The sequence below is a fragment of the Myxocyprinus asiaticus genome, chromosome 45, assembly GCF_019703515.2.
Source record: "Myxocyprinus asiaticus isolate MX2 ecotype Aquarium Trade chromosome 45, UBuf_Myxa_2, whole genome shotgun sequence".
Classification (NCBI taxonomy): domain Eukaryota; kingdom Metazoa; phylum Chordata; class Actinopteri; order Cypriniformes; family Catostomidae; genus Myxocyprinus; species Myxocyprinus asiaticus.
In genome coordinates this window covers 31,720,417-31,740,722 of record NC_059388.1, presented here as the reverse complement: position 1 = coordinate 31,740,722, position 20,306 = coordinate 31,720,417, and the positions used below count along the sequence as shown (strand labels likewise).

The 20,306-nt window shown below is 38.1% G+C and overlaps 1 protein-coding gene across 4 annotated transcripts in view; it reads left to right on the top strand.

Moving 5' to 3' along the window:
* The window catches only part of LOC127435194 (transmembrane protein 181-like), a 23,188-nt gene extending 3,074 nt beyond the window's left edge, over nucleotides 1-20,114 (top strand). For 2 of the 4 annotated variants that reach the window (XM_051688462.1, XM_051688463.1), the window contains exons 2-17: nucleotides 3,238-3,341; nucleotides 6,976-7,037; nucleotides 7,172-7,259; nucleotides 7,969-8,090; nucleotides 8,183-8,311; nucleotides 11,201-11,281; nucleotides 11,386-11,485; nucleotides 13,524-13,654; nucleotides 13,818-13,909; nucleotides 14,945-15,002; nucleotides 15,085-15,187; nucleotides 15,282-15,333; nucleotides 17,397-17,479; nucleotides 19,365-19,454; nucleotides 19,554-19,620; nucleotides 19,701-20,114. In XM_051688462.1, coding sequence (XP_051544422.1) covers nucleotides 3,238-3,341; nucleotides 6,976-7,037; nucleotides 7,172-7,259; nucleotides 7,969-8,090; nucleotides 8,183-8,311; nucleotides 11,201-11,281; nucleotides 11,386-11,485; nucleotides 13,524-13,654; nucleotides 13,818-13,909; nucleotides 14,945-15,002; nucleotides 15,085-15,187; nucleotides 15,282-15,333; nucleotides 17,397-17,479; nucleotides 19,365-19,454; nucleotides 19,554-19,620; nucleotides 19,701-19,785 — 1,447 coding nt within the window. In that variant the 3' untranslated portion in view covers nucleotides 19,786-20,114. The remainder of the gene's footprint in view (nucleotides 1-3,237; nucleotides 3,342-6,975; nucleotides 7,038-7,171; nucleotides 7,260-7,968; nucleotides 8,091-8,182; nucleotides 8,312-11,200; nucleotides 11,282-11,385; nucleotides 11,486-13,523; nucleotides 13,655-13,817; nucleotides 13,910-14,944; nucleotides 15,003-15,084; nucleotides 15,188-15,281; nucleotides 15,334-17,396; nucleotides 17,480-19,364; nucleotides 19,455-19,553; nucleotides 19,621-19,700) is intronic. The other 2 variants (XM_051688464.1, XM_051688465.1) reach the window with 1 other exon arrangement.
* The last annotated feature ends 192 nt before the right edge of the window (nucleotides 20,115-20,306 follow it).

Genomic DNA, 20,306 nt, shown 5'->3' with positions numbered 1-20,306 from the left:
TGTTTACTCATTAGCTTCCACTCAGCTGACAAGGTATGAAAGTAGCTACATGATTAGCTAGTTAGCTATAAGCTCGTTGTCACAGAGAGTAAAAGATGGACGTTGTTTATTTACTTTCCAGCATTGCGTCTCATCAACTAGATAACAACGTAGCATGAAATCAACACTCATCAGACACAATCCACCACTGCATCGTTGTCTGATGAGCTGCAAAAAGATGCTCTGATGTTCAATCTGCTACATTACTGACTGCACTGACAAACTATAGCTGACTAACAGCAAACAGATGTGATAAACATGAGTGACATGGTTGTCAGGGACAAGGTTAATGTTATATTGAAAAGGGAAAATGATGGGGTCATTGTTTATTAACTTTTCAGTATGTTTTTCACAAACCAGTTTGCAACTTACCGTGAAGACACCGCTTAACTCCGCCCTGTCTGCAGAGCCACCGTCAGTTCTGTAAACAGTGGAGTCGGAGCGCACTCTGCTGGACAAACTACGCTATGACACCAATTCTAAAGCACCCCAAGCATTGTTTTCTGCATTATATGTTCTGAAAAAAAAGTTTTCATATCTGCGCATATTGGAAAACATATACACCGATACCGATATATCTGTGAAAGGATAATATCGGCCGACCGATATCGGGTGCTAGTGTGTATGGGTGTGGTTGTGTGTGTGTGTTTGTTTGAGAGAGTGTGTGTGTTTGTTTGTGAGAGTGTGTGTTTGTCTGTGTGAGAGAGTGTGTGTGTTTGTCTGTGTGAGAGTGTGTGTGTGTGTGTGTGTGTGTGTTTGTCTGTGTGAGAGTGTGTGTGTGTTTGTCTGTGTGAGAGTGTGTGTGTCTGTGTGTATATGTGAGTGTCTGAGAGAGTGTGTGTGTGTGTGTGTACACGTTTATACTACATTGTGCCCAGCCAGCGGTCCCCATGAGGGAAATGGCTTATTAAACATACTAAATGACGTTTTATTGAAAATTTAAAAAAAAAGGTTTCTGTGAGGGTTAGTTTTAGGGTTAGGGGATAGAAATTATCGTTAGATCTGTATAAAATCCAAAAAATGCAAGTAAATCTATGGAGAGTCCCCACAATGATATAAAAACATAGTATGTGTGAGAGTGTGTGTGTGTGTGTGTGTGTATTAGGGGTGTAAAGATGCAACGATCCAATATAATCGATACAACGCGTAAACCTCGATATAGACATTTGTTTTAAGATGTAACTTTATTTTAATACTCTCATGTCATCCACGTCCATGTGCATTTCCGTCAGGCGATGAAGCAACCGTATTACATTCATTTGACTTTGAGTGCTAAATATGCTTTTCATGTGAGACACGGATGTGCGCAGGGTCTGTGAAGGCAAATTGTGCTATGCTATCCGTGCGCACAACTGGGCTTCCTGCAAAATGCGAGCTTTCGTGACAAACGAAACTATCTACACATCAACACCCTTACTAACATTTATCCCTGTTAACTGTAACAGAACTTTTCATTACAACTGTGGAAACTGTAGCCAAGAAAACCACGGATAGTTGGAAACAAGTCATGGGTATGTAAGTACTTTGAATTTGACTAAACTGAAAAATAAGCTGTCATCAAACGAGTGATGATCACTTTATTATTTATCTGTATATTTTCAAAAAATGTAATTGTGTAAAATAGGCGCAAAATATCGGAATATCGATCGCAGGCCCCTGAATCGAATCATATCATGGCAGACTTTGAAATATCGGCAAATATCGGATCGAAGGCCAAGAGAATCGATTCCAGATCATATCGTGATGCAACGTCCGATTTACACCCCTAGTGTGTGTGTGTGTGTGTGTGTGTGTGTGTGCGCATGTGTGTGTGTGGTTTTCAGATAGACATGTCTTTAGTTGTTTGAACCACAATAATGAAAAAGTATTAAATCATTAAGCCATGTATTAAATGGCTGTCCAGCAAAGAAGGGCCTAGATTTTTTTTGATTGAAAGTGTCTTTTCTGCATCCGGTATATTTAACCCTCATGTTGTGTTCCGGTCATTTTGACACGAAGAGGATTTTCTTCTGACTGAAAATGCTACTTGATGTTATCCTATTGGACTAAAACGTACTGAATTTGCTCACACAGGGTATCACAACTTCAGGTTCGGTGAACAGTGTTCACCTTGTTGCACTTTTGGTGTTCCCGGTCAAAAATGACCGGCCTATAAAAATAGCTTATAAATCTCTCATTATGCTATATGATCACCAAATATTGGATTAGATCTTTTTGTCAACTTGTTTTCTCTCAATTAGCACAGGTTTTGTATTTCTTTTTAGAGCTTATTGATCATAGACCTCATTGACCTGAGCTTATGCACCTCGTTTGAGTGAAAAAAGCATTATTTGTGGATAATTTTGGCAATATTAAATAAAATATGAAAACATTATGTACTATTTAGCACACTAGTGTGCTTTAATGTTTAACAAGGAAGTTTGTTTTTAAATGCTTTTATTTTGTACAAAATGGCACAAAGTCACACTTGTGGTGTTCCCGGTCAAAAATGACCGGCCATTGAAAATGAATGGGGAAGATCAAAAATAAGAGAAAAATGGAGTGTTTAGGAGCATGTTCTTCATGTTCACATGTGTGCTTGCAAGCATAAAGGCCTCAGACCTGTGCATGTACACTAACACACACATGCTTGCGTACATGCACTAACTCTTGAGTTTTACATGCTTGCTTTTTCATAGAGATTAACTTTATCCTACTCTGAACTGCATCCAACATCCATTTATCCATCCAACATTACCACACACAAACACACACACACACACATATGCACGCACACACAAAGCTCAGGTCAATGAGGCCTTTGATTAATACATTTTAAAAAGAAATACAAAACCTGTGCTAATTGAAAGAAAACAAGTTGTCAAAAAGATCTAATCCAATATTTGGTGATAATATAGCATAATGAGAGATTTATAAGCACTTTTTAATAGGCCGGTCATTTTTGACCGGGGACACCAAATTAGGTAAATAAAAATTGTCAACACAGCACAAGGGTTAAACATGCTACTGTTAAGCCCAACATGTTTCAAATGTGTAAAAATGTTGATGCATTTTTACATCTAACACCCCCATATGTGATCATAAAAAAATCTGTAAATATAGTGATTTCCAGACATGGAAAAGTCATGAAAATGTGTAAAATCTGTCAAAAGTCATGGCAAGATTATAAATGTTTCTCTGAATGTGTGTATGTTGTAGGTTAGCTCCCATGCGTCTTTACACGCTCTCTAAGAGACATTTTGTCCTGGTGTTTGTGGCTTTCCTCTTCTGCTTTGGAGTCTCCACCCTCATTGGTGTTTCAGGTAAGTAATCTGGCTTCCTACAGACACTGAGCTCATTCAGAAACCACAGCAGCGTATCCTTCTTACTGCCATTGGTCCACGTCATCAGTAGGTGTGACCTGAAGCTCCACTTGCCTTGACGCAGCCAGCTCATTCTGTTTATGTTGTTCAGTCAGTCAAAATCAGCCAATGTGAACACACCATTGTAACAGAGTTATTAGCGACCTGGTGCAAATTTACCTACATCTTTCTGACTGTTCATGTAGTGAAATTTTCCAAGACCATGTCATGCGATTTTTGTTTTGTTTTGTTTAATTAGTCTACAAGCGTAATCAAATCTGCTCAAAACTCTGAAGTGCCCATTCGCTCGTGCCATCTGCAGCGAAAGGAAGCCTATTAGAATGAAGCATAAATTCATTGATAACACATTTTAATGTCACATTAGGTAAGGTTTTTTTACATGTAGCATCTTTCGCTAAACGCCTCCCACAGTTGTGTGGCGGGTGTCTGAATGTTCACAAACGGTATACTGTTGCTCGGCTGTTTAGAACTTCTTTTTACATCTAAACGAAGAACAAATAAGAACTTCTCCGGAAGTATATCGAGGCCTTTATCGTTTCTTAAGCAAATGAATGTAAACTCAATGTTTTTACTTGTAAATTGTGCACATTATTTCTAACAGTGACAGCTCATGTTATTATTATATATAAAATGTCATCATATAATATTAATGTAATGTAGAATTTTTGTATTTTTACAAAGTTACATTTTGATTCTAACTATGATGACAAACAAATTATTCAAATATAAAGAAATACACTTTCAGATACTTTTTTCAGGACAGGTTTTGTTCAGTTCTGTTGCTTGTTCTGCCCCTGATCAGCCTGAATGTTGCCCACTCTTTTGAAGGTTTATTTTTTAATATCTTATAGAGAAAGGTATATGAGCAACTCTTATTATTTAAGCTTTTGATTTCTATTATGTATTAAAGAAATGTATTTTGATGAGAAATTAGTATGTGCATTTTGCTCAAACATTTTTTCAGAAAGTAAAAAAATGTCTGTAATATTTTGTAATTTAAATGTTATAATCGATTCGAGATTATATCAAACCGTGAACCTCATATCGTATTTCGAACCATATCGTCCCATCCCTACATCCATCCATCCGTTCAATCCATTTGTTCCATCCATTCATCTATCCGTTCCATCCATCTGTTCCATCCATTCATCCATCCGTTCCATCCATCTGTTCCATCCATCCATTCCATCCGTTGAATCCATCCGTTCAATCCATCCGTTCAATCCATCCGTTCAATCCATCCGTTCAATCCATCCGTTCAATCCATCCGTTCAATCCATTTGTTCCATCCATCTGTTCCATCCATCTATTCCATCCATCTATCTATCCGTTCCATCCATCTATCCGTTCCATCCATCCATCTGTTCAATCCATCCGTTCAATCCATTTGTTCTGTTCAATCCATCCGTTCAATCCATCCGTTCCATCTGTTCAATCCATCCGTTCCATCTGTTCAATCCATCCGTTCCATCTGTTCAATCCATCCGTTCAGTCCGTCCATCCGTTAAGTCCATCCATCCATCCATTCCATCCATCTATCCGTTCAATCTATCCGTTCCATCCATCCGTCCGACAGACTGTTAAAGTTCAGATTGAAAATTTTAATCGATTACATATCCTTCCGATCTATATGCATCGACCTTGAAATATGATTTTTGAATCGAGATTCTGTAGTGTTGGTCAATAATCGATTTAAAATGCTCAAAATCTAATGAATCGCGATTCAACAAAAGTGTACAATATTTAAAATAGATAAATATTTAATTAGTTAAAAACGGCTTCTCAAACTGTTGTAAGACTAGTTTATTTAAGAGTTCCATTCGTTAAAAAATGCTGTCGGTTAAGCCGTTAACTGATAAGACTAGAAGGGTATAGCTGCAGGCATTGCTCCAAAAAGGGCCGTGAACTTCAAATCGCCATTTAAGATATAGGAAGCCCCTAACCTGACCCTTTCCCTAACCTTAACCGTGAGTGGAAGTGACGCCCCCTTTTGGAGTTGGCACAACCCCCTTTTGGAGTAACCCCGCCCCTTTTGGTGTAACCCCCATTTGGAGGTCTTCAGCTTGCAGCAGCTTGGATTAGGCAGCAAGTCAGCTGCTTACGTTTTCAGATGCAACCTTTGCGTGGCCACACTTGAAATAAAATGCTGTCATTGCAGTGAAATTAGACGTTATTTTCTATAAGATTAATAGTGCCATTTTACTGGTATCATTGTTTAGTTGGGGACTTGCCATCCAGGAAACATTTAAGTTGAGGTCATCTAGTTGATGTTGCTTTTCTCTTTCCTTTATTTGTATATGAAGCTTTGAGGAAACTGAATGTAGTCGTATGATGGTACTTTAATGCTGTAATATTTGGATTAGTTTAATGATTCAGTGTTCCTGCAGTTTTTCAGGCCCAGAAAAGTCATGCAAATTACTAAAATCGTTTTAAATCATGGATTTTTTATTGAAATATGGAACACTTGTAGTTATGCTTGTCTCTAAAATGTTTTATCAGCACAAAACCTATGAATCGTTAATCAAATCGATTCGCTTTCAACCCAAAGATTCACACCCCTAATGATAATAAATGGCAAGTACCTAAAATTGCTAAAAAAATCTATTAACTTCGCATTATATTTACTAAACATTTCACATAAAACTTCAACTTTTGCATAAATAAAAAAAGTGATAATAAAAGCAAAGAAATTGTGCATTTTATACGATAGATAGCAGCTAAAAAAGTTGGTTTTAAAAGATATATGATTGAACTAAAACTCACTAAAAGGAAATAACGACCGTACACAGTAGTTCAGTAACCACACATGGCAAGTGTGGATTAACAATAGGATTTTCTAATATAAATATGACATTAATAACAGCAAATTACATGGGCCTGGGTATCTCAGTGAGTATTGACGCTGACTATCACCCCTGGAGTCGCGAGATTGAATCCAGGGCGTGCTGAGTGACTCCAGCCAGGTCTCCTAAGCAACCAAATTGGCCCGGTTGCTAGGGAGGGTAGAGTCACATGGGGTAACCTCCTCGTGGTCGTGATTAGTGGTTCTCGCTCTCAATGGGGCGTGTGGTAAGTTGTGCGTGGATTACGGAGAGTAGCATGAGCCTCCACATGCTATGAGTCTCCGCGGTGTCATGCACAATGAGTCACGTGATAAGATGCACGGATTGACGGTCTCAGAAGTGGAGGCAACTGAGACTTGTCCTCCGCCACCCGGATTGAGGTGAGTAACAGCGCCACCATGAGGACCTACTTAGTAGTAACAATTCTACAAACAGGAGAACTAAAAAAGTTAACGTGCAACTAAAAAACAAGCAAAAGCAGGATCAATCATTGCTTGTTGTCAAGTAACATACAGATTGACAGCCCATGCATATACTGTAAATCAATGATGTTAAATGTCAGTTTGTGTCAAAGATCTGAATCTAATAGATTCATTGAATTCCCACCGAGCTCAGAGGCCGCTTCTGTAATTCTGTGTTTTCTGAGTCCGACAAATGAAGACATTATATTAGAGATGTCACTGAGTGCTTTGTTGTCCTTTGCAGACTTTTTTTTGGTGTCTCTCCCACAGGACCAAAAATCATAAGTGAAAACTACAACAACGGTTTAAGCATCAGTGTCAATGGGTCGAAGGTGAGATTACGCTCATGACCTCATATTGAAATATTATCATGTACTGCATCTGCTGAAAACATACTGTTTTATGCCTTTATAACTCATGCATGAATGCATCTGCTGTCGTTGTGACCTGTAATATTTCTGGTCAGACCGGCCCTTTCAATCTCAGATCTCAACCGCTCTCAAACTATAACCAGCAGTTGTGGCTCACCTGTGTCATTCAGATCCAGAACAACGGTGAGGCGACACTTTCAATGTATCAAGCTCAAAAAAATACAACATGAGGGCGAGTAAAGTCAGATGTGATGTCAGAATTTTCATTTGTTGTGAACTATCCCTTTAAGAATTTTTTTTGTTCCTCCCCAATTTGGAATGCCCAATTCCCAATGCGCTCTAAGTCCTCGTGGTGGTGTAGTGACTCGCCTCGATCCGGGTGGTGGAGGATGCATCTCAGTTGCCTCTGCGTCTGAGACCGTCAATCCGTGCATCTTATCACGTGGCTTGTTGAGCGCGTTACCGCGGAGACGTAGCGCGTGTGGAGGCTTCACGCTATTCTCCGCAGCATCCACGTGCAACTCACCACACGCCCCACTGAGAGCGAGAACCACATTATAGCGACCACGAGGAGGTTACTCCATGTGACTCTATCCTCCCTAGCAACCGGGCCAATTTGGTTGCTTAGGAGACCTGGCTGGAGTCACTCAGCACGGCCTGGATTCGAACTCACGACTCCAGGTGTGGTAGTCAGCGGCTTCACCACTGAGCTACCCAGACCCCCTCCCTTTAAAAACATTAACATTTCTGTATGTTGTTATGAGTGTATACTGATGATTACTTAGCAATTACATTTAAAAATGTGTACTCCGTGATCAAACATCCTGCATCGTATGAGCAGAGTTTGTGATCGAGTGTGTTAGTGATGATATATTGTGATTTGTGTGTTCAGTTGGAGATTTCCGGAGGGAGTTCGGGATGAATGTTGAACTGCAGGGCGTGATGCAGGACGCAAGCGTGATGCACATTAGTGATAACGTGCACAATAAGAACAGAACCTTGCACTGCGCCGCCGTGAGTCCTGCACTGTATTACAGCTGTAATCTTATGGTTTACTCTGGTCTTGACATTTTATTTTGGATCTTCATGAGTGTGTGTGTGTGCAGCATCAGGAGGTATGTGATGAAATTATCGTTTTGCATCTGGGTTACCTGAACTACACACAGTACCAGATCAACATCAGCTTCAGGAATCTGGACGATCTGAAGGCCAATATCAAAAATGTCACATTTGTGGTGAGTTCAGGCATTTAGAAAGGTCATTTCTCTGTTATTTAAAGTGAAATGAAGTTTAACCCTTTAAGCATTGAAGGTGTTTTTAAAGATTAATTTTTTTAGTTTTAGTTGCATACCCAGAATTAAAGGCTTATAACTTGACATAAAAAAAACAAGGAGGGTCAAGTGTTTGGTATCATTGTAAAGAACACTTTTTGAATTTTTTAATGATATAGATTATGATATATTCTGAGACTCTCAGCGTAAGAAACTTCTGACAAATCGCACAAAACATTTAGCCAAAAGTTTTTTTGTTTTATTTGATATTATCTCTGGGTGTAAATAAGGTGGCTCCAAAAAACAGCTTTTGTTTTGTTCCCAATCATATCAACTGTATCGGAGTAAAATGTTATGTTGATACAACAAAGCAATCAAAAGTTATAACATTACAAAAATAATTTATCATAGTGTACAAAAACGTCTCCAAACAAATAAAACATAATAATTGTACATAAGAACTAATTACACATGCAAACACAACAATGACTAAAGGTTTGCATAGCATGCAGACCAGAGCATGTGGGCAGAGCGATCAGAATTTCACTGGAGCGAGGGGCGCGTTCCACGAGAATGTGTGGCCGCTAACGAGGCGCTCCAAACAGAATGCGCTGCATTTCGCGTGTGGCCACATTAATATGTGTGTGTGCTTCTACACTGACATATATCTGGTGTTGGCGGCTGTATTAGGTCCAAGATTTTAAACAGAGTGGATTATCAGAGAAGAAGCAGCGTTTAAACTCGGTGTGATTCGCGAGCTGATGGTGACAGGTGCCGAATTCAACAACAGACTACAGTGAGGTGAGGGCGCAGAGCTCAAAACACAGATTAGTTTCCCGGACATACGTCTGTAAAGTAAAATCATTATATTAGGCTACCGCGGACATCTGTAAGGTTTACCGTCGATTCACATGGGATAAGCGACGTCTGTATAAATCAGAGATGAGAGTGTCGACTGCATTTACACACCGCTGTCATGCGTAACTGACCCATCAGAAGCTGTGCTGATTAATTATGAAGGAAGTATTAAACGTGTACATATGCTGTATCTGGGATTATTAGAAGAAATTGACTTGAGTATGCGGGTAAATCTGCTCAAATCACTAAATTGGCACTTGTGTCCTTTTTGAATTTTCCTAATCAAAAGACATCATGTTCGTTTGTTTCTCATGCAGCATTTATAATGCAATAGCCAGTGTTAGAAGTTTTGAAGCGCGTCTTAAATTTTCTGGTGTCTTCTCAATGACCAACATCCAGACATTTGGTGAACATTAGAAACAATGAGTTAAAGGGTTCTCAGGCTGGACAGTGCAGATTCACTGGCTTGTGTCAGTCAATGTCAATAAGAATAACCGAGGTTATTTGTACAGTGCATTTAATAGGTCAAAATAGAGTGGTGGTGGTGTAGTGGGCTAAAGCACATAACTGGTAATCAGAAGGTTGCCGGTTCGATCCCCACAGCCACCATCATTGTGTCCTTGCACTTAACTCCAGGTTGCTCCGGGGGGATTGTCCCTGTAATAAGTGCACTGTAAGTCGCCTTGGATAAAAGCGTCTGCCAAATGCATAAATGTAAATGTAAAAGACGCTATTATCTTTACTGGTGCGGGAACGCATAGTCCGCAAAAAGTCCGGAAAAATTACTGAAGTGAACGATCAGCACAGGATTAAAATAAATGAGAAGCTCTGGTAATTAGGTTGTTGCATTACCCCACGTCCTCATATAAAATAACCCCATCCAAATAAGGAAAAGAGAATGAGGCTATTTTTTTTAAAGTAGCCTACGTCAAGGCATTGTTTGCAACATGAAATATTATGTCATATGCCAATATGAAGAGGGATTTATTTTTTTATATACCTGATGCAAAAAATAAACAAGAATGTTGACAAAGAAATTATGCTTAATTTCTTTCTCAATTCATGCCAGAGCAATGACTTTTGAAATGGAGCGCTGGAGTCGAGCACGAGCGAATATTTGAGCAGAGCGACAACTCGTAATTTAGTAATGAGATTTCACAGGATGAGTTTCATTCTGTGTCATTTGAGTCATAATTGAGTCTGTGTTATGTATTTGGCGCCATCTCCTGGTGGCCATATGTAACATTGTGCTTCATGTGGATTATCTAATGATCTATGCATCTGATTATCTTGTGTGTGTGGACTCATAATCACCTTTTCTAAGTAATAGTATGTGATATATGTTCCGTTTAGTTTGAGAAATTATAAGCAAAAACGCTTCAACATAATTGTCAAAGTCATATACTTAGCTATTACTCGCTATATTTTTGTCTGTGAGTAAAACAAATAGGCTGGTTGTATTCTACTCTTTAAGAGCTTTCCAACAACATATGACACATGACTATTTGATCAGTTTGATGTTTTTACTGATTGCAATAATGTGTACAAATGCAAATTTTTTTTATAAACTATCAAAACGGAACACTTCTGATTTGTCTGCAAATTTCAAAGCACTTGTTCAGTTTTGGCCATAATGTCTACATGCATTGGAAAGTAGAGCTTCTAAACTTTCAAACGATACCTATTTTGTGTTGTGTATAAGACTGTAGTTATTAATATTTTGACAATTATTATTTTTTCTCGCGGGCCCATACGAGCTTAAAGGGCTAACCTTTTCTTAATACACTTCTGATTTTATTGTGCATGATATCAGTGCATGTTATTCTAAAGAAACAAAACGTCTGCCTTCATAATCTTTCATCAAAATGTTGCTATGCTAATGCTATTAAATTGATTGTGAATGCAGTTTCATGTTGACTTTAACCTCTAATGATGCAAGAAATGCATGAATACCTTATTAATCTAATTTTATTTCTCTGTTCTGCCTGTAAACAGTTTAAGATGTACAACACCACGTTCTCTCAGGTGGAAATCTGGTTCCGCTTTGTGTTTGTTGTGATGACCTTCATAGTGACTGTAAGTTACACGCCAAACACTTCAACAAATGCTGCCTGTTTCAGGCCTGAGTGTTAATTAGGATTTGAAGCACACTTGTTTGATTGTTTGTTGTTGTTGTGTAGTGTATGTTTGCTCACTCTTTGAGGAAGTTTTCCATGAGGGATTGGGGAATTGAGCAGAAGTGGATGTCCATTCTTCTGCCTCTGCTGCTCCTTTATAACGGTGAGATCGTCTGCCATCATCTTTCAGCTCACGATAAATCAAAAAATATTAAAGATGATAAAAAAACATTTCTTCTTCAACTTCAGGCCGTTTCATTTTCCAGGGCAGGCCTATTCAACTGGTGGCTCGTGGGCCAAATCCGGCCAGTTTGAAGTCTTTAGAGGCCATGTCAGGTTGTCAGTTGTCTCAGGGGCTGTTCACACCGAACGCGTTTTGTGTCTATTCGTGCTATTCTTCAATTGTTTTCCTATATAAAGATGCGCTAGACGGACATCACACCACGTCTCGATGTTTTTACAGTGACTCGTGCAGAAGCACCTCGTTTTGTGCTACAAATAATCATTATCCGTCATTTTGACGGAATGGGAAGATTAAAGAGCTAAAATCATAGTGGTTGATTTTCATCAAAACAAACAGATTTAATCTTTTTTTCTTTTTGTTATGTAAAGGTCCCATTAAAACTGAATTAGAAACTATTCACCAGGCCTTCATTTATTTTTGTTACTTTTTAAAAATGCCATTTGACACACATTACAACGTTTTTTTTAGGGATGTCCCGATACAGATAAGGCGCTCGTACTCGTGCTCGTAAAAATGCTCCGATACCAAAAAACAATACCATCTGACGTATGAATGTAATTATGTAAACATTCAGCGCCCAAGCTAAAACCACGTTATGTTCTAGTAAGATTATCTAACCGCAAAAGCTGCGATTTAATGAGATAAATATATAGTTTGCATGTTCAAATGTGAGCGCTTGTGAATGTGTGGAGACAGTGTTGTGATGACCACTTACCTTTAAAGCTCCTCCATGGCTCATACACGGGAAACACCATCATGAGCATCACGCACTCTGTTTGTAGCAGATGACAGCGAGCAGAGCGCTTATTCACTTTGTAGCACGAGGCACATACAGACTACATATTTATTTAATTAAATAGCAGCCGTTTGCGGTTTAATAATCACTTTGAGTCACGTCGCGAACAGCTTTTCCAGACTGAAAAGCTACCGTCATAACACAGAAACACTTCAAAATAAAAGCTTTGTCAATATAAAAGCTCAATTTAAATGAAAAAATTTATTTCATTAAAGTTTTTTTTTTTTTTTCTCCCCAATTTGGAATGCCCAATTCCCAGTGCGCTCTAAGTCCTCATGGTGGTGTAGTGACTCGCCTCAATCCGGGTGGTGGAGGACGAATCCCAGTTGCCTCCGCGTCTGAGACCGTCAATCCGCGCATCTCATCACGTGGCTTGTTGAGCGCGTTACCGTGGAGACGTAGCGCGTGTGGAGGCTTCACGCTATTCTCCGCGGCATCCACGCAGAACTCGCCACGCGTCCCACTGAGAACGAACCACATTATAGCGACCGCGAGGAGGTTACCCCATGTGACTCTACCCTCCCTAGCAACCGGGCCAATTTGGTTGCTTAGGAGACCTGGCTGGAGTCACTCAACACGCCCTGGGATTCGAACTCATGACTCCAGGTGTGGTAGTCAGTGTCTTTACTCGCTATACTACCCAGGCCCCCACTCGGACTCTTTCTCCAAAAAAAATGTATCGGGACTTCCCAAGATTTTTTTCCACCACCCCCTAAAAATTTGGCCCTATAACATTTTTTCAAAAGTTATTGTACTTGTTAACTAAGTGGACAAAAGTGTCAGAGAAGAGATGAAATATGAGACAAAACAAGGAAAAATCAAGGGAAATATCAGGTTTATTGGTCATCATTTCCAATCAAGCTGTAGCTTTGCCAAATTATGCAAAAGTGTGAAAATGTTATTTAATTGTGTATTTAGGATACATCACATTTTAGCAAGACAAACAAGTTGTCATTTTATTTCAAAAATGTTAAAAAGTGTCATTTCCAGCACAGAATTCTATTAAACATAATACAGAATTTGAGATGTGCTGGAAATGACACAAAAATGACATAAATCTATAAAAGTCTAATAAAAGTGCCCAAAGTTGAAGAAACACCCATTTTAATGTAGTATAAATTGAATATCTGCTCACTTATTTCTGTGTTTATGCTGTTCTAGATCCGTTCTTCCCGCTGTCATTCCTAGTGAACAGCTGGTTTCCGGGAACGCTGGATGCGTTTTTCCAGGCTCTGTTCCTGTGTGCGCTGCTGCTGTTCTGGCTGTGTGTGTATCACGGCATCAGAGTGCAGGTACAGGTCACGACCCTCGAAAGATCAACATTTATGATCATTTATATTGATTACATCAACCTGCTCTTCAAACAACACACTCTGTATCTTATGATTCTTTAATTGCAATATTGTGGAATTGATTATAACTAAATGTAGTCGATGTCTGTTAATGAATATTTAGGGTGAGAGGAAGTTCTTGACGTTTTACCTGCTGAAACTCATAATCGTCGGGCTGTTGTGGTTATCAGCCGTTACTCTGGGAATCTGGCAAACGTAAGAAAATTCAAAGTATTCATGTTTAGAAAGTGTTGAGATTTTACCATACCTAATCTATGATCTTTCTGACCTTATGTGGAAATTAATAATTGTGATGGCTTGACAAATGCAACATACTGAGATATTGTATTTAACCCTTTAATCTCTGAAGTTTTTTATTTTTGTTTTTTATTTGACATTATGTATCTCTGGGTGTAAATAAGGTGGCTCTGAAAAACTTCCCAATCATGTCAACTGTATCTGAGAAAATTTTTGTGTCGATACGTCAAAGCAATCAAAAGTTATAGCATTACAAAAATAATGTATTATAGTGTCCAAAAACGTCTCCATGTGTCCAAAAGCCTCTCCAAACAAATAAAACATAATAATTGTACATAAGAACTAATTACACATGCAAACACAACAATGACTAAAGGTTTGCATAGCATGCAGACATGATTTTAGTAATGAGATTTCACAGAATGAGTTTCATCCTGTGTCATTTGAGTCATCATTGAGTCTGTGTCATGTATTTGGCGCCATCTCCTGGTGGCCATATGTAACATTGTGCTTCATGTGGATTATCTAATGATCTATGCATCTGATTACCTTGTGTGTGGACTCGTTTGAAAGATAATCACCACCTCTAAGTAATGCTGTGTGATGTTTTCAGTTCTGTATATTTTTCGTGAATTTATAGGCATATGACACATGGCTGTTTGATCAGTTTAATGTTTTTACCGATTGCAATAATATGTACAGTGCAATTTTTTTAATAAATGGCCAAAACAGAACACTTCTGATTTGTCTGCAAATTTTGTTCAGTTTTGGTCATAATGTCTACATGCATTGGAAAGTAGAGCTTCTAAACTTTCAAACGATACCCATTTTGTGTTGGTCAGGACTGCAGTTATTGTTGTTTTTCCCATCCGAGCTTAAAGGGTTAGACACATTTTTATTCAATGACCAACGTTAAAAGATTATCTTGACTGACTGTAATTTGTATCTTGCTCATTGGTTGTTGTTAAGGGAATGTTTTTGTAATTTTATCAGAGTAAATGAGCTGCAGGATCCCACATATCAGTATAAAGTGGACATCCAGAACTTCCAGGTAAGTTTAAATTCTCATCTGCTGTAGTTTTGCTCCTTATTCTGAATTAAATGTATCATTCACTGAGTTTCTTTCTGTTTAGGGAATGAAAATCTTCTTCCTGCTGGTGGTGGGGCTGTATGTTCTGTATCTGGTGTTTTTGGTGGTGCGAGCATGCTCAGAACTCAAAAACATGCCCTACACAGGTAACAACATACAGAGGGAATATTCTTCCTTACATGTGAACAGTAATAACAGCATTAATGTGCAGTGGTTATGATTGTTTCATTTCTTCCTCAGATTTGCGACTAAAGTTTCTGACAGCGCTGACGTTGGTTGTGTTGGTGATTAGGTAATTTAAAAATACATTAATATGGCTACTTCAATATAATGTGAGTTTTATGAGGACCTGATTTATCTGTATTTAAGTATCTTAAAGACTAGGGCTGGGCGATATGATTATATATATATATATTGTAAAGACGATATAAAGTGTCAATCGATATCTCTATTTTGCTATATTGTGTATATCGCAGTACGTAGTGTGTATCTAGTGTGCATAGCTTCACGTGAGACTGAATTGATGAAACAAGGACAGCGTTTTTCCAACATTGAAAATTTCGGTAAATTCAATGACATTAATTTTGCATTTGGCGCTTCATAATTTTCTGCTTCTCATTTTCTCACGTGCATCTGTGTTTCACGTGAGTGTTGCGCAAGCTGTCTCTAGAGCATGCAAGTATGCGCGGGTCCAGCAGGCTTTCTGATATTTGTGCTCCAGAGCGAGATCACTCGCACTACTCAATACAACTTCTCTCGATATCACGATGCAGACCACACAACATACGTGACCCACTTTTTACCTTAAAACGCTATGAAGAAACACACATGTAGACATTCTAACCACCACTGACAAGGAAAACGACTACAACACTGTCATGTCACAAAATAAAGGGGTTTTAAACTACACATCATCATGCTTACTTTTCTCCCTTTTTCTCCCAATTCGGAATGCCCAATTCCCAATGCGCAGTGACTCAATCCGGGTGGCGGAGGACGAATCTCAGTTGCCTCCGCGTCTGAGACCGTCAATCCGCGCATCTTATCACGTGGCTTGTTGAGCGCGTTACCACAGAGATATAGTGCGTGTGGAGGCTTCACGCTATTCTCTGCAGCATCCACGCTCGACTCACCACACGCCCCACTGAGAGCGAGAACCACATTATAGCGACCACGAGGATGTTACCCCATGTGACTCTACCCTCCCTAGCAACCGGGCCAATTTGGTTGCTTAGGAGACCTGGCTGGAGTCACTCAGCACACCCTGGGTTCGAAGTCATGAACTCGCGACTCCAGTTGTGTTAGTCAGCGTCAATACTCGCTGAGTGACCCAGGCCCCCATCATCATGCTTACTAAAATTCTGTTTAATGATGTTTAATATTAGGGGGGACGGCCATGTTTGACCTATGATATTTATATATTCTCTATAGAGATGACTTAAATCATTAAGAGCCTAATGAAGTATTTATTTTCATTGGATTTTCTTTAGTTATTATTTTCTTTGTTGCATTGCTTTGAGAAGATCTCGAGTTTCTTGAGGAAATGTATTAATAATAATAATAATAATAATAATAATAATAATAATAATAATAATAATAACACAAGTCAACAACAGACTGAAATGTGGCGTAATGTATAATTTAGCATTATGGTGAAATTGATTTAAAACAAGAGTTGTTTTTTACTTTGACTATGTTTGTTAAGTTCCAAATAAAGAGAAAATTATATAAGAGGAGGTAGTTTTTATTTATTTATAAGTATTTAATTCACTGACTAGATCGTCCAAAAATAGGCTTACAGTATGGTTATTTAATATAAACCAATTCTTATTGATTTTCCAGAACAAAATCACTATATTGTGTCATGTTTCATATCATGATATACGATTTTGGTCATATCGCCCACCCCTATTAAAGACCACAACATAGACGTCACTGCTGTTTTAAAAAGTTTAATATTGCCATCTAAATGGCTGAATCTCACAAAGTAATTTCCAGGTCATATTTAACCCCAAAATCTAAAGGAAATAAAATCCATTATATTTTTCTCAACGGAATGGTCCCATTAGATTTTAGTTACTGTTATGTAGTATTTTTAAATGTATAAATAAAGTACTATTTAAAGGCAGTATATGCAATCACATACTAAAATAACTGACAACATGATGTAGACTTTACACTTGACATGTGCTTAATGTTACAATCTTAAATGGTCCTCAAAATAGCCTTTTTTTTCATGCAAAATGTAATTTCGTTTTTTATTTATTTATTTATTTATTTATTTGACCGGCTTTGTGAGATTCACCCAAACAAGTGTTAAATGTCTGTTGTAATGCTATCTTTCTCTGTTATCAGTATGGTTATTCTGTACCTGAGATTCGGCTCCAAGGCTCTGCAGGATAACTTTGTAGCAGAACTTTCTACACACTACCAGAATTATATCCTTTATTACATTTAACAACTAATTTTAACCAGAAATGTTATTCCTAAACAAAAATAGAAATGTAAAGATAAATATTGTGCACTTCTTTGCTTGTTTATGATTACACACAGGAAATTCGACTCGTCCCTCCTTTATAAAAGCACAAATGTGTGTTCCAGTGAGACACTTACAATGGAAGTCAATGGGGTCAATAATCTGTAAACATTAAAATACTCACTGTTTCAAAAGTATAGACACAAGACATAAACAATATGTGTGTTAACATGATTTTACTGTCATAAAATCACTTACTAACCACATCTGTGTAAAGTTATAGACAATTTACAACTTTGTTGCTATGACGACGTAACGCTGTAAACCCCGAAATCCCGCAAAAACAATGATTTGAAGAACTTTACAGCTCAAATAATACACGAGTTTTAACAGAAGAATTAATGTAAGTGCTTTAATAGCCTCCTGAGACCCGAGCATGTCTGTTGTGTGCATTTTCCATTTTATTTTTGTATTTATAACTAGTAGCACCTAATAAACATGCAATCATTTTTTTTTAAAACCAAATAGTTTTCCTAAACATTTATGTCCTCATATGTGGACAGCGGGACTAAGTTGTGAAATTTTAAATAACACAAAACTATAGAAAGTCTGATTTTATTTCATCAAATTGTTTATTATGTTTCCAGGAGTGTTGATTATTCATGTATTTGAGATGTTAATCAGAAATTAGCATAATTAATTCTGATTCAAAGTAATGTCCAGCATCATCCAATCACTGTCAAACATGTTAAAATAAAATGATACATTATAAATTCTGAATCTATGTACTGATTATCATTGTCACATGTCTGTCAAACATGTTGAGTGATCCAAACATCATCTGCAGCCTGAAACTGAACTTTTGATCAGATTTTAGGAGTGAATGCACTTAACTGCATAGAGAGCTATAGGATGCTCCCTTGCTCCCTATTTAGTGAATGACTTAACTGTCAGTGTGCTGTCTGTCTGCACTGGTCTCAGAACAGTTTGAAATGCACCTTATTTTCATCCTAACTCCATATAAAGCCTCTGAAAGACACATTTATCAGCTTTTGCATGAATACATTTATTCTCAATGTGATAATGTTCAGTAAATATAGGAATGCATTTACTAATGTTAGTGAATAGAACCGTATTGTGCAGTGATGACAAAATAAAATATAACAAATTATATTAAAATGAAGCAAAATGACCCACAGATGTGTTAGAGTTGAAAGTTCTTCAAAATAACTAACATTTCAACTTTTGTGGGAATAATGACCCAATATCCACGTATGTGGACATCATGTTTATCAGCGCGCCAAAGCGCAAAAAAATGAACGAAATATTTAAAGCGGCATATCAAACGAAACTAGAGACACTACTCTTTACAACCAGACAGGTGTCAGTGAAAAAATTTGAAGAGATTTCTTAGCAGAGGCACTTTTGTTGGCGCTGTGCCCGTAAAAGCGCTTCACGGAAATCTACGTCATGTTGTTGTGTCACGTGACTCGGTGCGGCAGACCGTCTAGAGTCTTACAAACAGTATTCAGTCTGTTTTAATTAATTTATATTATGCGATGCATGTAGGGAATCCAAAATACCAAGTCCTCACATGAGACGGCGGAGTCGCACGAGGATAAAATTTTAAGCGTCACTTTTCTGCCTTTAAACCCTCCAAAAATTGTCCCCATTGACTTCCATTGTAAGTGCATCACTGGAACACAGAGTTCTGCGTGTTTTAAAGAAAAGGAAGAACGAGTCTAAATTAATTTTTGTGGTAATCAACATTATTATTTTATGGGGATTTGTATAAACTGTTTCAGCTTCACTCGGGTCATCAGTGATTTTCCTTAATGTTTCTTCACCAGCTGAATTTCTCTCTTTCTACGGCCTTCTCAACTTTTATCTCTACACGTTAGCGTTCGTCTACTCGCCCTCCAAAAACGCTCTTTACGGTGAGTTTATTTGCACTGTAAGACTATACAGAAAGAGTTTCATCAGTGAAACTGCAGAAAGATGAAGTCTATGTGCTCATTCTGTCTCCTGAATCGCAGATTCCCAGCTGAAAGATAATCCCGCCTTCTCCATGCTCAATGACTCGGATGATGAGGTCATTTACGGGTGTGTATCCCTCTTTAAATCTGTTTTCTAAGTAGGACGTTTAAAAGGATCATTTCTTGATGACTTGTGTTTTTTTAAAGGAGTGATTATGAAGAAATGCCTCTTCAAAACGGCCGTGCCATCAAAGCGACCGCCAAGTACCAGGATGAGAGTGAAAGCGACTGATCGGACTTCTGATGGGATGAAAGTAAAACTGGTCCACTCGTGTATTTTTAGCATCTGGCCTCTTTGGGGAATGTATATAGACTCATTGTTGAAATAATGCCAGTGTCATTATATACTTTGTGTACATGCCTATATATATTTTTAGAGAGAATGGTGAGGTGCCCTGATGAGGTGTTTACTAGGTGGAGATTTCGTAAGATACCACCATAAATGCATTTCTGATTGGTCGCACAGTGGCAGCGAACAGAAGCGTGCAGATATGTATGATAAAGCTGATTTAATTACTGAAAATCAACTCTTTTTCAACCACTGTCTGCACATGTCTGGAGTGCCAATATAGAGATCTGAAGTGCTCGTCTGATTTATTATTATTTTTATTTTTCTTGAATGAAGAAGGTATAGGGGTGAATCTCAGTCAAAAGAAAAAATAAGTAAATGATATGTTGCATAAACAGCCAATTTAAGGACCGTTACGAGTTTTCATGGCATTTATGCACACATCTTCCCCACCGGTCTCGGTG